Source organism: Geotrypetes seraphini, chromosome 10, assembly GCF_902459505.1.
Source record: "Geotrypetes seraphini chromosome 10, aGeoSer1.1, whole genome shotgun sequence".
NCBI lineage: Eukaryota > Metazoa > Chordata > Amphibia > Gymnophiona > Dermophiidae > Geotrypetes > Geotrypetes seraphini.
Window position 1 is genome coordinate 2,363,371 of NC_047093.1, and position 16,671 is coordinate 2,380,041.

The following is a 16,671-nucleotide window of genomic DNA, read 5'->3' on the forward strand; positions in this document are numbered from 1 at the left end:
GGTTAAAGATTGGCTTAGTGGCAGACTTCAGAAGGTGGTGGTCAACGGTACCCTCTCTAAAATGTCGGAGATGACCAGCGGAGTGCCACAGGGTTCGGTCCTGGGCCCACTCCTCTTCAACATATTCATTGGGGATCTAACTCAAGGGCTTCAAGGCAAGGTAACCTTATTCGCTGATGACGCTAAACTATGCAATATAGTAAATGGCTATAATCTTCAGGATGCTATGGAGCAAGACCTGCGTACTTTAGAAAGTTGGTCCTTGATCTGGCAGCTGGGCTTCAATGCCAAGAAATGTAAGGTCATGCATCTCGGTAATGGAAATCCTTGCAGAACTTACACCCTGAATGGAGAAACTTTAGCCAGGACTACGGCAGAACGAGACTTAGGAGTAATCATCAGTGCTGACATGAAAGCAGCCACTCAAGTGGAGAAGGCTTCATCTAAAGCACGGCAAATGATAGGTTGTATCAAGAGAAGCTTCGTCAACAGGAAACCTGAAGTCATGATGCCATTGTACAGAGCCATGGTGAGACCTCATCTGGAATACTGTGTGCAATTCTGGAGGCCACATTACCGTAAGGATGTGCTCAGAGTTGAATCGGTTCAGCGGATGGCCACCAGGATGGTCTCGGGGCTAAAGGGTCTCCCGTACGAGGAAAGACTGAGCAAATTGCAGCTCTACACTCTCGAGGAGCGTAGGGAGAGGGGAGACATGATTGAGACATTTAAGTACATCACGGGACGGGTCGAGGTGGAAGATGATATCTTTCTTCTCAAGGGACCCTCGACCACAAGAGGACATCCACTCAAGCTCAGGGGAGGGAAGTTTCGTGGAGACGCCAGGAAGTACTTCTTCACGGAGAGAGTGATTGAACACTGGAACAAGCTTCCAGTGCAGGTGGTCGAGGCACGCAGCATCCCAAACTTCAAGAACAAATGGGATACCTATGTGGGATCCCTGCGAGGTTATGCCAAGGGATAGGGTCACTAGGACTGAATGAGCAGGTCAGTAGAGTGACAGTATAATCACAATTATACTTTAGGGGGTCAGTAGACTTAAGAGGGTGGGTAAATAGTGTGGGCAGACTTGAAAGGCTATGGCCCTTATCTGCCGTCATCTTTCTATGTTTCTATGTTTCTATTGGGAAAAAAGACAATACTGCAATGTTGGACTGTTCCTGATCCACCCACACAATCACACTGGCGTTCTCTTATGATTCAGCAGGCTTCGATGGAACGTCTCTCCATCGCTTCCTTTGAGGTGCCCCAGGGACGCTTGTTTTGCCATATTTGGGAGTCTTTTTGGTTAACTTTAACTCCTGCTGCTCGCAGTCACCTTTTGAATCCTTGATTACTCATACGCTCTAACCATTGTACAGTTTGCATTTTGGGGTGGATGGGTGGGTGGGGGGGGGGATGGGTGGTTGGGAGGTGAGGTTGAGTACTGTTTGTATCATTTGAGTATGTAAACTATTTTTGCTTGTTTGTCATTTTCAATTTCAATAAAAACATTTCAACATAAAAAATAGCAATAAGGTGATGCCCCTTTTACTGGACTAACTTAATTTGACAACTAAAACCCTCTTTCCTCAAAATGGATCTTAGCTCTTGAAAGCTAGTCTGACGTGTATTAACCTTTATTTCTATATACTGAAGAGGAATAACACTACTTTATCATAGGAAAAAGATATGCAGATAACTTCAACCAATTTATTTTGGGAGGGAAGGCAAAAATTGGATCGAGAAAGCTTTGTGCACTATTTCTGTTCAGTTTAGATAAAAGACAGAGGGTAAGAGATCTCTCTCTTGTCTTTACCTGATCTGTGCTGCAAGGGGCTGGTACTTCATTCCTCTCTCTGACTGTGCTGTACAGTGGCAGGTAAGCTTTCTGGCTAGTCCCCTAACCTGAGTTTCTCTTTCTCTGTTCAGGATGAAAATTCAGATTACCAGCAGCACACAGATAACTTCGGCAAGGTGGGTAGATGCCATTGTTCTGTCCACAAAATCCAAGCAAACTCAGGATTTTGACATTGAAAGGAGGAGTGAAAATGCTTGATCATTGGTCATTTGCTCCACTCCTTCCACAGAGGGTGGGGGGGGGGAGAGGGGAGCTGGTGGTGGTCTGCTTTGGGTAAGCTTCCCATGGAGTCTAAAGGGGACATACAGTATCTTCTCCTTTTGTGGACATAGTCTTGTGCTTGAGTCGTGGTGAGAGTCTTTCTCCTCATTTTCTTTTCATTTGTTAGGGTCCAAAAGGGCACAGCCCCTGGACAGGAGTGTCTCAGTTCTTGCAGACATCTCAGAAGATCATCCAGTTTGCTTCTGGAAAGGAGCCAGAGCCAGGCGATACGATCATATACGTGGCTGGAGCATTTGACCTGTTCCGTATCATTTGGCTCAGGTTGACTGGGCGTGGAACTTTCTTAAAGAGACTGAAGAAGAAGGTGATGGTCCCAGGGCTGCACCCATATTCTCGCTTTGCAATTGTGACTGTGACCTTGCTCTTCTCTAACAATAGCTGTCCTTACCACCACCACTGCATTCTTCTCTTTGAACCTTGACCTCCCATCTATCTTGCCCACTGCATTCCCTATCAACCATCTGCTTGCCCTCCCTTCGCAGCTCTGCACTACTAGTGCTCCATCTCAAATTGACCTTAGCACAAGATTATCCACCTTGTAGGGCTTTTTATTCCTTATAAATCCATTGCTTTAAAGAGTTGAGTGAAGAAGAATAGTGACAGAGTGAGGATGAAGGTAGGGAAGACGGTCTCCGGCATGTGGGAGATGATGTCTAGGAAGCAGAGAAGAGGCAAGAGTGACATCCTGGGTGCAGACCCCAGAGAGTGAGCAAAGGCAGGGCACTGGCTAGTATGTGGAGGGGGGAAAAGAAAAGGATGAAAAAGGGGAGGGACAATGACTGAGATACATTGATCATAGTTTTATTTACTGTATTTTTCGGTCTATAAGACGCACCTACGTATAGAGGAGGAAAATCCAAGGAAAAAATTAATTTGGTTCAGAATTTTTTTTCTTGGTTTTTCCTCCTCTACAAGTTTCAAGTTTATTAAAATTTGTTGTATACGCAATGTCAAATACTTCAGTGCATATGATAGTTTAAAATTAGGAGACAAACAATAGAACAATTTTAAACAAATAAATGTACACTTCTCCACCCACTTTTTGGGGCGGAAAAAGTGTTTCTTATGGAGCGAAAAATGTAGTATATTCTTTCTCCTGTAATAAAGATCCTAGGGGTTTATTTGGATCAAACATAATTCCTTGAATCTCTTATTAATACTCTAATTAAGATGTATTAGGAAATATTTTGAAGTGGAACAGTTTAGACCAGGGGTGTCCAATGTCGGTCCTCGAGGGCCGCAATCCAGTCGGGTTTTCAGGATTTCCCCAATGAATATGCATGAGATCTATTAGCATACAATGAAAGCAGTGCATGCAAATAGACCTCATGTATATTCATTGGGGAAATCCTGAAAATCCGACTGGACTGCGGCCCTCGAGGACCGACATTGGACACCCCTGGTTTAGACTGTTGGTTCAGTCTCTGTTGTCCAGGTTGGATTATTGTAATCTTAGTTATATAGGCAACATTAAGCATATGACTCGGAACATGCGTGATCATATCGTGATCATGCGTGATCATATCGTGGGATATTGCATTAACCTACATTGACTTCCAGTAGAGGAGAGGATTTTATTTAAGGTTGTCCAGAAAGCACAGTTACTTACCGTAACAGGTGTTATCCAGGGACAGCAGGCAGATATTCTTGACTGATGGGTGACGGCACCGACGGAGCCCCGGTACGGACAATTTTAGAGTGATTGCACTCTAAGAACTTAGAAAGTTCCAGTAGGCCGCACCGCGCACGCGCGAGTGCTTTCCCGCCCGACAGAGGCGCGCGGTCCCCAGTTAGGATAAGCCAGCTAAGAAGCCAACCCGGGGAGGTGGGAGGGACGCAAGAATATCTGCCTGCTGTCCCTGGATAACACCTGTTACGGTAAGTAACTGTGCTTTATCCCAGGACAAGCAGGCAGCATATTCTTGACTGATGGGTGACCTCCAAGCTAACAAAAAGAGGGATGGTGGGAAGGTTGGCCATTAGGAAAACAAATTTTGCAAAACAGATTGGCCGAAGTGTCCATCCCGTCTGGAGAAAGCGTCCAGACAATAATGAGATGTAAAAGTATGAACTGAGGACCAAGTAGCAGCCTTGCAGATTTCCTCAATAGGAGTGGAACGGAGGAAAGCTACAGATGCTGCCATGGCTCGGACTCTATGGGCCGTGACAGAACCCCCCAGTGTCAGTCCGGTCTGAGCATAACAGAATGAAATGCACGCTGCCAGCCAATTAGACAACGTACGTTTAGAAACAGGACGTCCCAATTTATTCAGATCAAAAGATAGAAATAGTTGGGGAGATGATCTGTAGGGCTTAGTGCGGTCTAAATAGTAAGCTAGAGCCCTCTTACAGTCCAAAGTATGCAGAGCCTGTTCCCCTGAATGTGAGTGAGGTTTCGGAAAGAAGACAGGCAGAACAATGGATTGGTTTAGATGAAATTCAGAAACAACCTTAGGAAGAAACTTTGGGTGCGTACGCAGAACCACCTTGTCGTGATGGAATACTGTAAAAGGTGGGTCTGCAACTAGTGCATGAAGCTCACTGACCCTCCTGGCAGAGGTAAGGGCAATAAGGAAAAGTACCTTCCAAGTGAGAAACTTGAAAGAAGCGGTAGCCAAGGGTTCAAATGGAGGTTTCATTAAAATGGAAAGAACCACATTGAGATCCCAGATAACAGGAGGGGCTTTAAGAGGTGGTTTAACATTAAAAAGACCCCGCATGAACCTGGACACCAAGGGATGAGCTGAGAGGAGTTTTCCATGGACTGGCTCATGAAAAGCCGCTATAGCACTGAGATGGACTCTGATTGAAGTGGACTTGAGGCCAGAGTCTGACAAAGAAAGAAGATAATCCAACAAGGTCTCTACTGCAAGGGAAGTGGGATTATAATGATGAAGAAGACACCAGGAAGAAAACCGTGTCCACTTCTGATGGTAACATTGAAGAGTGGCCGGTTTCCTGGAGGCATCCAGAATTGAACGAACAGGCTGAGACAACAGCGTATCATGAGAAGTCAGCCCGAAAGATACCAAGCTGTCAGGTGCAGAGACTGGAGGTTGGGATGTAGAAGGGTTTCCTGATGCTGTGTAAGCAGAGAAGGATACAGTGGCAGAAGAAAAGGTTCCCTGGAACTGAGTTGAAGTAGAAGGGAGAACCAATGTTGCCTGGGCCACCTCGGAGCAATCAGAATCATGGTTGCTCGTTCCCTCTTGAGCTTGAACAAGGTTCTCAACATGAGAGGCAGAGGAGGGAAAGCGTACAGGAACAGATTGGACCAATCGAGGAGAAATGCATCCGCTGCCAGACGGTGAGGAGAGGAGAGTCTGGAGCAGAAAAGGGGCAGCTGGTGATTGTGAGGAGCTGCAAAGAGGTCTATCTGAGGAGTGCCCCATTGAGCGAAGATGGATTGTAGAGTTACAGGATCTAGAGTCCACTCGTGAGGCTGGAGAATTCTGCTGAGCTTGTCCGCTAAGGTATTCTTCTCTCCCTGAATGTAAATAGCTTTCAGGAATAGATGGTGATTTATGGCCCAAGTCCAGATCTTTTGGGCTTCCTGACATAAGAGGCGAGAGCCCGTCCCACCCTGTTTGTTGATGTAGTACATCGCAACTTGATTGTCTGTGCACAACATGATAACTTGAGGAAAGAGAAGATGCTGGAAGGCCTTGAGGGCATAAAACATCGCTCTGAGTTCCAGGAAATTGATGTGATGCTTCTTTTCCTGGTCTGTCCAAAGGCCCTGAGTTTGGAACTCGTTCAAATGAGCTCCCCATGCATAAGGAGAGGCATCGGTTGTGATGACTAGTTGATGAGGAGGTTGATGGAACAGAAGACCTCTGGATAGATTTGAGTATACCAACCACCATTGTAGAGACTGACGAAGAGATGACGTCACAGATATGTGACGTGAGCAAGGATCCGTCGCTTGGGACCACTGAGTAGCAAGGGTCCATTGAGGAGAGCGCAGGTGAAGACGTGCGAGGAGTGTGACATGAACTGTGGACGCCATGTGACCCAAGAGAATCATCATTTGCTTTGCCGAGATGGAACGCTGTGGAAGCACCTGCTGACATAGAGATTGAAGCGTTTGAAGACGGTTGGATGGCAGGAACGCTCTCATGAGGACTGTGTCCAAGATAGCTCCTATGAATTGAAGTCTCTGAGTGGGGATGAGATGAGATTTGGGTAGATTGATCTCGAACCCCAGAAGTTGAAGAAACCTGATGGTTTGGTTGGTGGCCAGGAGAACAGTCTGAGATGCATTGGCCTTGATTAACCAGTCGTCCAGGTAAGGAAAGACCTGAAGGTGGTGAGATCGTAGAAAGGCAGCCACCACAATCAGACATTTGGTGAACACTCTTGGAGAGGAGGCAAGACCGAAGGGCAGCACCTTGTATTGGTAATGACAACGATTGATCATGAAGCGTAGGTACTGTCTGGAGACCAGATTGACCGGTATATGAGTGTATGCGTCTTTGAGATCGAGGGAACATAGCCAGTCGCCTTGATTGAGAAGAGGATAAAGAGTGGCCAGAGAAAGCATTTTGAACTTTTCTTTGACCAAATACTTATTGAGATCGCAGAGATCTAGAATGGGTCTGAGATCTCCTGTTTTTTTGGGGACTAAAAAATAACGGGAGTAGAACCCCTGCCCCTTTTGATCTAGAGGAACCTCCTCTATAGCGTTCAGAAGGAGGAGGGATTGAACCTCCTGGAGAAGAAGGGAAGACTGAGGAGTGTGCAAAGCAGACTCTTTTGGTTGACTTGGAGGAGGTAGAATCTGAAAGTTGAGAGAGTAGCCGTGGTGGATGATGTTCAGGACCCACTGATCTGACGTGATAAGTTCCCAACGGCTTTTGAAATAAGTAAGGCGTCCTCCTATAGGCTGTGGAAGTTGGGTAGAAGGAACAAGACTGGCTATGTTCTGGAGAACCAAGTCAAAAGGATTGTGTAGACTTTTGTGAAGGTGTAGGTTTTACCTGCTGCTGTTGTTGAGGTTGTCTAGCAGCTGGTCGTTGTTGTCTCTGACGTCTAGGCTGTTGTGCAGCTTGAGGCAGAGGACGAGCCACAAATCTACGTTGGTAGGTTGATTGTGGACGAAAAGGCCTGGTTGGTGGAGGCTTCTTAGTTTTAAGAAGCGTGTCCCATCTAGTCTCATGAGCCGATAGTTTTTGAGTAGTGGAGTCCATGGAATCTCCAAACAGCTCATCCCCCAAGCAAGGTGCATTGGCTAGTCGATCCTGGTGATTGACGTTGAGTTCTGAAACCCGAAGCCAGGCTAGCCGTCGCATGGCCACTGACATGGCTGTGGCCCTGGAGGTCAGCTCGAAGGTATCATAAATGGATCTGACCATGAATTTACGAAGCTGTAAAAGAGAGGAACAAGTTTGGTGAAAAGCAGACTTTTTCCGATCAGGAAGATATTTCTCAAAAGCAGTGAGATTTTGAATAAGCTGCTTAAGATAGAAAGAGAAATGAAATGCGTAATTTCCTGATCGATTGGCTAACATTGCATTTTGGTATAGCCTTTTACCAAACTTGTCCATGGATTTGCCCTCTCTGCCAGGAGGGACTGAAGCATATACACTAGTCCCTTTGGACTTTTTTAAGGTGGACTCAACCAAAAGGGACTCATGAGGCAGTTGGGGTTTGTCAAACCCAGGGATAGGAATGACCTTATACAAGGAATCCAATTTTCGGGGAGCTCCAGGAATAGTTAAAGGAGATTCCAGATTCTTATAAAAAGTCTCTCTCAAGATGTCATGGAGAGGTAACTTAAGGTATTCCTTTGGAGGCTGGTCAAAATCCAAGGCATCTAGAAAAGCTTTGGATTTCTTTGACTCAGCCTCCAAAGGAATGGAGAGAGAGTCACACATTTCCTTTAAAAAGGAAGAAAAAGAAGACACCTCTGGTCTAGAGGAGGGTCCTAAAGCAGACGGGTCCTCATCACCAGAAGAGCATTCCCCCTCAGAAAGAATAGGATCCTCTGAGTCACCCCACAAGTCAGGATCTCGAACTTGAAAACTCCGGTCTCGAGATTCCGGTGTGGAAGGCTCTAAATGACGGGATTTGCGACGAGACTTCCCTGACCTGCCTGACTCGGTACCGGGAGATGTCACTGTATGCACCGGAGCCGAAGTCTGTACAGCTTGATGGTGAGCTCTCGGCTCCAGTGCAAGAATCGGCATGGAGACCGAGGAAACAGATTGTACCGGTACCGACAAAGTGGACGTCGATAAAATAGGACGGTCCACTATCGGTACCGGTGGCTCAGACCGAACTGGTACCGGTAGATTCGGTGCCAGGAATGAAGGCAGGAGGTGCTGTAACTGTTCTTTAAGTTGCGCCTGCAGAACAGCAGCTATACGGTCTTCGAGGGAAGGCACCGGTACCGCTTTTTTCTTTTGTGGTACCTGCGGTGCCGCTCTACGCCCCGAGGATGAGGAACCCGATGTAGAGGGGCTCACCTCTATTGGGGCGGAGCGCTTCCGTGGGCGCCTCGAGGTCGGCAGGATTGGGCTCGCTGCCATCGAGACCGGAGGACGCTCCAACGGGGAAGGCTTCTTAGCCGGCTTACCTGAAGGAGTCAACACCGACGCGGTATCGCGTGGTGTCGATGATGTGGGTGCCGACTGCGCCGGTGCCGATGTCGGTGCCGGTGTTGTAGAATCAGACATTTCGGCACCAAACAGTAATTTCTGTTGAATTTCTCTATTTTTAAGAGTTCTCTTTTTCAAAGTCGCACAGCGGGTGCAGGTAGACGCTCGATGGTCGGGACCAAGACACTGGAGACACCAATTATGTGGGTCAGTTAGTGAAATTGGTCGTGCACACCGCTGGCACTTCTTGAAGCCGGGTTGAGGGGGCATGAATGTAAAGACGGCTTCAACCAAATCGAAGGCCGAGGCCTCGATGGTGGCAAAAGGCCCCGCCGGGGCAAATCCGAAAAAGAAGGAAAAAAACAAATGTTTTTTTTTTTTTTTTTAAATAAAGAAAAGAAAGAAAAAAGGAAAGGAAATAATATTTCCTTAACAAGTTTACGCGAGCGGGAAGTTTACACAAAGGTTCTTTCACAACGGCCGTTGAGAGAGACGCGTTTTCTTAGCTCCGCGGAAACTAAGAAACTGGGGACCGCGCGCCTCTTTCGGGCGGGAAAGCACTCGCGCGTGCGCGGTGCGGCCTACTGGAACTTTCTAAGTTCTTAGAGTGCAATCACTCTAAAATTGTCCGTACCGGGGCTCCGTCGGTGCCGTCACCCATCAGTCAAGAATATGCTGCCTGCTTGTCCTGGGATAATATATGCATTCTCACTTTCAATTTGCTATTTCTTCCAGGATCAGGCAACCCCTTAATAATTCTCTTTTTACCTTCCTTTTTGTGAAGGGCAGGAAAAGATTTGAGTTACATGAAATGTTGCTAGTTTTTCAAGCTCCTACGATTTGGAAAGAAACTTCTGCATGCTTTGTTCAGTCTCACTCTTATCAGGCTTTTAGAAGAAATATAAAGACATTATTTAGGAAATTTATTCTTAATTCAGTGTCTCTTTCTTTTTTTATTGTATTAATTACTATATTTTATTTTTCTTATTTGCAGGAGAATGTCCTGCTATCTTGGGTTTGTAATCTGCTTAAATCTTTATATTGTTAGCAGTATACAACTGCCATTGTTATGTTATGTAAGCAACATTTCATTAACTGGTTCACTTTTAGGTAAAGAAACTTTTTGTAAGTCAGGTTTAGAGGTATGAATGATGAGTTAACCTATTGCACCTAAGGTTGGTTTAGAAATTAGTATATGGTAACTGAGATCCTTAATTAGAGCTGCAGATATTGGACATGTGGATTTCCTGGAGAAGGTGCATAGACTGGCAGAAAGACCCTACATCATCGTTGGACTCCACTTTGATCAGGTTATAGTACAGCTTGCTGGAAACCAAACACCTGGTGTCTGAGCATGAGTGGAAAGAGATGGGAGAACCAAAGGGCGAGGGGGGGGAATAGCATGGCTCCTAAAAGAGATCCTTAGCATCTTCATCAGACCAGTGGGTTATGCCAGTAGACCAGCAGATGGAGACAGAGGGTGTGTGTGTGGGGGGGGGGGGGGGTAATAGTCCTTCATGTTTCACCTAATAAGGATACACTGCAGTTTTAAATGTTCAGTGTTTCTCTGTCTCCACTGAACAGTGATAGGCAAACCATGTAGATCGTGAACTAGTTACTGAAGCAACTCCTGACCTAGTTGAGCAGAGGGATACTTCACCTGAGGTTTTAAACTCCCAAAATAAGCAATAAAATGGACATATTTAATTTGATCTAGAACAGGGATGATATGCAGAAGTATCTGAGTTCTTCGCCCTCCCTTTTTCTTTCTTATGTAGTGCTTTACATCCTCCTGTACGTTTCTTCTGAGTCTGTCACTTAAGGCACTGAGACTTTTGTCTTGGAAGAATCTTACCCTTTACGTAGTTATTCTCAGTTTCTTTCTCCTCTTCTAAGAGAATTTTGAGCTACAAGCTCGTACAGGAGCTGGAAACAGGAATGTTGATTAAATAATTCTGTCCTTTCTTTCAGAGAGGGTATCCTCATTTCAGACAAATCAAATCTTTACTTTTGTTCCATGTCCATTGTGTACTTTAGAAGTGCAATGACGTGACCTACCAATTTGCAAGGTTGAGCAGATTGATTTTTCTCTTTGCAGGTTTCAGATAAGGTGATCCAATTCCTAAAGCTTATTGTTCATTTGAACTTTGATGTTGGAGAAGGATTTTATGAGTGCTGTGGACCACCAGAACTAACAAATCAATTCTGGAAGAAATCAAACCGGCTATGTCACTCGAAGCCCAAATGATGAAGTTATGACTGACTTATTTTGGTCATACTGTCAAAAGAGAGAGATTATTGGAGAAGAACATCATGTTTGGGAAGATCAAAGGAACCAGACGAAGAGGGCGACCTGCAATCAGATGGCTGGACACGTTGAAAGCAACCATAGGGATGACACTGGAGGACTTGACCAGACTAGCACAAAACCTATTTCTTATTAGATCTGTAATTCATCTACTCACTAGGATGGTACTTAACTAACTATTGCTCAGTAGCTAAAGTAATATTTTGTTGGAAGTGACATTTTACACTTTGAAAACTTTCTACCAGTGCTGTTTCAGCTTCATGGTAGAATAGTGAGCAATATTCCTGATTCACAATTGCAGAATGGTGATACAGTTGTTTCTTCTGATATTCACAAAGCTTTGGACTCCAGATAGAAGCATGTCTGTTTACTGCATTTAGAATTGAAATTTTTCAAGCAGAGATTTTAGAGTTTCACCCCTCTTGAGAACTGTTTTGATACTTCCTATGAGTACTGGACTGGTCTGGTGAGGACACTAAGAAAAGAGAAATTAGGTCTTACCTGCTAATTTTCTTTCTATTTGCCACCAGACCAGTCCAGGGACTCTCCTTATTATATTTTTGGTTATCAAACCACTTTAATATACTTTATATTACTCTTTTTAATCAACAAGCTGTGTTCAGGTTTCCTTTCTGTTTAACTTAAGAGCATAAGTATTGTCTTTCTGGGTTAGATCACAGGCCCATCTAACCCTGTACCCTGTTTCCAGTAGTGGTCAGTCCAGGTCCAAAAACATAAGAACATAAGAATTGCCGCTGCTGGGTCAGACCAGTGGTCCATCGTGCCCAGCAGTCCGCCAACGCCGTGGCCCTTAGGTCGAAGACCAGTGCCCTAACTGAGACTAGCCTTACCTGCGTACGTTCCGGTTCAACAGGAACTTTTCTAACTTTGTCTTGAATCCCTTGAGGGTGTTTAATCCTAAGACAGACTCCGGAAGAGCGTTCCAGTTTTCTACCACTCTCTGGGTGAAGAAGGACTTCCTTACGTTTGTACAGAATCTATCCCCTTTCAATTTTAGAGAGTGCCCGCTCGTTCTCCCTACCTTGGAAAGGGTGAACAACCTGTCTATCTACTAAGTCTATTCCCTTCATTATCTTGAATGTTTTGATCATGTCCCCTGCAGACAGCTCCCAAAAAGCCAGATTCTATGCTACCAGGGTTAAGTAATGGCTTTCTCCAGGTCTACCTTAACAGTTTATGGACTTTTCCTCCAGGAATTTGTCCAAGCCAAGCTACATTAATTGCTTTTACCACTTGCTCCAACAGTGAATTCCAGAGTTTAACTATATGTTGAATGAAGAAATATTTTCTTCTTTTATTTCTTTGTACTTTTTGAGCGACTAAACAATGTATTCACGTTTACCTGTTCTGCTCCATCCAGGATTTTTTTTTTAATCCTTTATTGCAACACTCAATAAGAAAGGCAAGAAATAGGGTTTCATAACAATCTCCATCTATATTAAACCAGTTAAAACTTTTCTAATGTAGTGTCAATATAATGCAAGCAAAACAACATGTTTCCATTCTAGATCCCCTTCAGGCCTTACCCAATTATTTTACTGAAAATCAAGGCCCACTTCGTAGACCTCTATTATAGCTCTCATCTCCAAGCTAAAAAAAACCCCAACCTCTTGAGCCATTTCAGTGTTTTTTTACTGGTGAATATTGAGTATTATTAGCACAACTTAAGCAAAATGGAAAATAAATGGTCCATTATTTGAAATACTTAACTGATCAATATTCAAAGCAGTTCAAACGGGCAAGAGAGGCTCCATCTTTCTGCAGTTGCAGTCTGCAGGCTGGGTGCCAGTATTCAGCAGTACTTGACTGGGCATAGCTGCTGAATATCGGATTTGACGGGTCTATATCAAGTGAGCCAGAGAGAGTCATTCCAGAGGTGCAATCGGGGAGAAGCCAGTAATTTTGCGGGTGCTGGCTCTGAATATTGGCCTGAAGCTGCTCTGCCCTTCCCAAGCACAGTTGTCCTGGCCTCCTCCCACCAAGTAACAGCAGGCCCTTCCAGGCTTTCTGAAAAGCCCTGACGGTTCAGTTGTGCTAAGGCAGAAGTGAACCCTATTTTCTTCCGCCCCTCAAGGTTCCAGTTTTAAAATGGCTGCCGCAATCTCTGCAGTAGACCCCTAGTGATAGTACCACAAGACTACCCCTAGAGGTTGCGGCTGCCATTTATAGTTGGAGCCAACCTGCCAAAATCACCACTAGACCACAAAGCATCTTGAGGTCCGAGGGGGAGGGCAGAGAGGAAGACTTGCCTTTGCTGGGGGGAGGGAGGGGTAGAGAACAGGAGAGAAGAACTGTTGATTGCCAGGACCCACTTAAGCCCTGCTGGTAGGTTAAGACTGTCGAGAGCCAGATATTCAATGCTAGTTCCAGTACCCGGACATGGCCCAACATTGAATACCTGGAGCTAATTTAGCCAATAACCAATAAACAGCTAAGGCTGCATTATGTCCTTATTGGGTGATGCACGCAGGACTTTTTCTCCATCTTCTGGTCAGTGGGCACACACCAAAGTTCTGGACTGGTCTGGTAAGTCTAAAGGAAAGAAACTTAGTAGGTAAGTCCTAATTACTCCATCTTGTTAGAGGGAGGAGGAAGTTGGGGATAGCAGGGCCATGAGGCTAAGTGACAACACAGCTCCTGAGATGAAGGGAATAGCTGTCCTCCACTGAAAGCAATTTTGGCCTTCTGTCCTGAAGTTTTTATCAATGTGTCTGCAGGAAGTGAATCATTACAAAGGGAAAAACTATCCCATCATGAATGTACATGAGAGGACTCTGAGTGTGCTGGCCTGCCGGGTAAGTGTCACTTCCAGCTTCTTTCTCTCTTCTCATTCAGTATTTCTGCCATGAATATTGATCCCATCTTTCGCAATTACCCTTGCAAATGCATTTGATTCTTAACCTTTTTTGTCAGTAGTGGTTTTCTCAATTTTATTCCGTGTCACTGCCTTGAAACTTTTTTGAACTTGCAGCTGAAGTGGAGGGTAGAACTAGCAGAGTGTGTTTGTTCTTGCAGTATGTGGCAGAGGTTGTGATTGGCGCCCCTTATGCTGTGACAGCGGATCTGCTGGACCATTTCAAGGTGAGTCCCAGAAGCAAGTTGGACAGGACAGGAAGAGAAGGGAGTTGGTCACTTGCATTAGTACTAGAAATGCTCATCTTTGTTTCGCTGAGCATGGAATAAAGTGCAAACTTACCCTCTTACAGGTAGAGTGTGTGTGTCATGGGAAGACAGAGGTCCCTTCAGACAAAGATGGCTCTGATCCCTACCTGGTAAGTTCCAAGCAAGGCACAGGCACACAAACCAGGAAGTGCAGAAGGGAATCCTTTGTTCTGATTATACCTGGAGGTACAGTGATACAGAGTAGACTTCAGTCTGTAATAGAAGGTTTCTTTTATGTTTCCAGGAGCCTAAGAGACGTGGGATCTTCCACACTGTGGACAGTGGTAATGGTCTGACCACAGATGATATTGTGCAGAGGATAATTAAGAATAGGTAGGTTTTGTGGATCTCTGTGCTGTTAATATTAGCAATATTGAATACAGTATATAGTTCTGGATGTTTGTACAGTATTATATATACTCAAATATAAACAGAGATAATATTTCCCCCCTTTTGGGGGGGAAAAATGTTAAGTCAAATATAAATCAAGGGTTTATATTCAAGTGCCGCCCAGCTGTACACCACCCGCCCCTCCCAAACCTAGCACTGGCCTCTCCCCAGGTCTACCTAAAATCCTGGTGGTCCAGTGGTATGGTGAGCCAAACTGGGATGGGAGTGAGCTCTCCCTCCCCTGAGGTGAGGTGAAATGTCAGGTCCTGTCCCGGGTGGCTGTAGAATCACCACATGCCCCTTCTTGCCTCCCTCCCTCCTGTAGAATCAGTGCACATCCCTTCCTTCGGAGAAGCAGCGTAGGCCTCCCCCAGGCCTACCTTAATTGCTGGTGGTCCAGCAGAGTAAGTCAGGACAGGAGCGATCCTCTTGTGCTCCTTGCCTGTGCAGTCTCACTGAAAAAATGGCTGCTGTGAATTCTGCAGCAATTCACGAGACTGCTTCAAGGGAGGAGGCGTATATTGATTCTACAGGAGGGAGGGCGAGGACATGCGTTGATTCTGCAGCATGGAAGGAAGGGGCACGCGGTGATTCAACAGCCGGGACAGGACCCGACACCTCACCTCGGGAGAAGGAGAGATTGCACCATTCCAGCTAGGCTCACCACACCACTGGATTACCAGAATTTAAGGTTGATCTGAATATAAACTGAGACCTGAGTATATCAGGTAAATTCCTTTTTCTGAGCCTCATTTGTTTTTCCTGTACAGTGAAGTAAGAGTCTGAGTATGAGTCTTGCTACTCTGTGATGGGAAGTGATGTTCACTTAGTCCTTCATTTAATACAATTGTGATTTGCAGGTTGGAATTTGAAGCTCGAAACCAAAAGAAAGAAGCAAAGGAGCTGGCAGTACTGGAGGCTTTGAAAAAACGGGAGAAGCTGAGGGAGATGTTGCAGCTTCAGAAAGATGGGGAGAATTAAGTCTCTGCAGCCTGGACATACCACCCTGTGTCTGCATTCTTCCTGGTCCTTTGACGTTACCTAATGGAAGGCTGGAGAAGAGGAAGTTTTATTTTTGAACTTTTTTGATGTTAAAATGGATTTTAACAAGAACTAATTTGTTTTCAGTGTGTTTTTATCTGTTCAGGTGAAGCCTGAGCAGGACTGGCCTTTGCAGATCAATACTGGTAATGCCCTTGACATTTGATTTTGAATGGTCACTTTTGCTGTAAACACTAATTTCTAATTTAACTTTTATCTTTCTGTTGTATTGTACAGCTACAGTTTTTAAATATATCAAAATAAAATTAACTGAAATTTCCTCAGTGCTAAACAGTTTGATGCAGCAGATTCCCAGACTTATGACTTTGATGGTTTCTGCTGCCCCGACCTCTGTTTTTTCTCAGCTCTGCTGATGTGGGATATGGTGGGAATGTCATTGGCAGCTGCATGGAATATTCACCCAGATGGATAAGCCAGAGTTAGATACTTCCGATGCTGCTAGTTTCTTGGTACACCATTCTACGCCAAAACATTTGAGAGTGATAGTAAAAAAAAACAAAAAAACATTAGGCTCATATTAGAGCTGGGCCTAAGCTTATGCTGCTAGTTTCACTAGGCTCTTAAAATGTGGGTGGCGGCAGGAGAAGATTTAAGGTGGGAAAATAAGGGAGGAGCTTAGAACTGATTTTCAAAAGCAGGCATCTAACTTGTGCCACTCTATAGGCAAATTAATGGCTGCTGTACTTTTAAAAGCATATCTTTTGAGCTGAATTTTGGTGAACTTGAAACTAAAAACTAGGCACCTATGTTTTGGCTGAAAACAAATTTAGGCCCTTAGGGTATCTTTTACTCAAGATTAGCACATATTATCTGCCAGGACCCATCTATTCCTATGAAACCTACTAGAAAATGACACAGTGACAGAATTCATCACCATTCTGGTCCTCACGGATAACTGAAGGAAACTATCCTATGTCATTCTTTAGTGTTCATCTCAACCTCGGTCCTTCTACATCAGCATTCTTCAACGCAAGGCTTGACAGACA

At 44.9% G+C, this 16,671-nt stretch overlaps 1 protein-coding gene across 2 annotated transcripts in view; it reads left to right on the forward strand.

Moving 5' to 3' along the window:
• Nucleotides 1–15,944, forward strand: part of PCYT2 (phosphate cytidylyltransferase 2, ethanolamine) — a 65,576-nt gene extending 49,632 nt beyond the window's left edge. For both annotated transcript variants that reach the window (XM_033961233.1, XM_033961234.1), the window contains 8 exons: nt 1,933–1,977; nt 2,250–2,388; nt 9,970–10,052; nt 13,789–13,866; nt 14,087–14,152; nt 14,278–14,343; nt 14,478–14,566; nt 15,484–15,944. In XM_033961233.1, the coding sequence (XP_033817124.1) occupies nt 1,933–1,977; nt 2,250–2,388; nt 9,970–10,052; nt 13,789–13,866; nt 14,087–14,152; nt 14,278–14,343; nt 14,478–14,566; nt 15,484–15,604 (687 nt within the window). In that variant the 3' untranslated portion in view covers nt 15,605–15,944. The remainder of the gene's footprint in view (nt 1–1,932; nt 1,978–2,249; nt 2,389–9,969; nt 10,053–13,788; nt 13,867–14,086; nt 14,153–14,277; nt 14,344–14,477; nt 14,567–15,483) is intronic.
• Nucleotides 15,945–16,671: the final 727 nt, after the last annotated feature.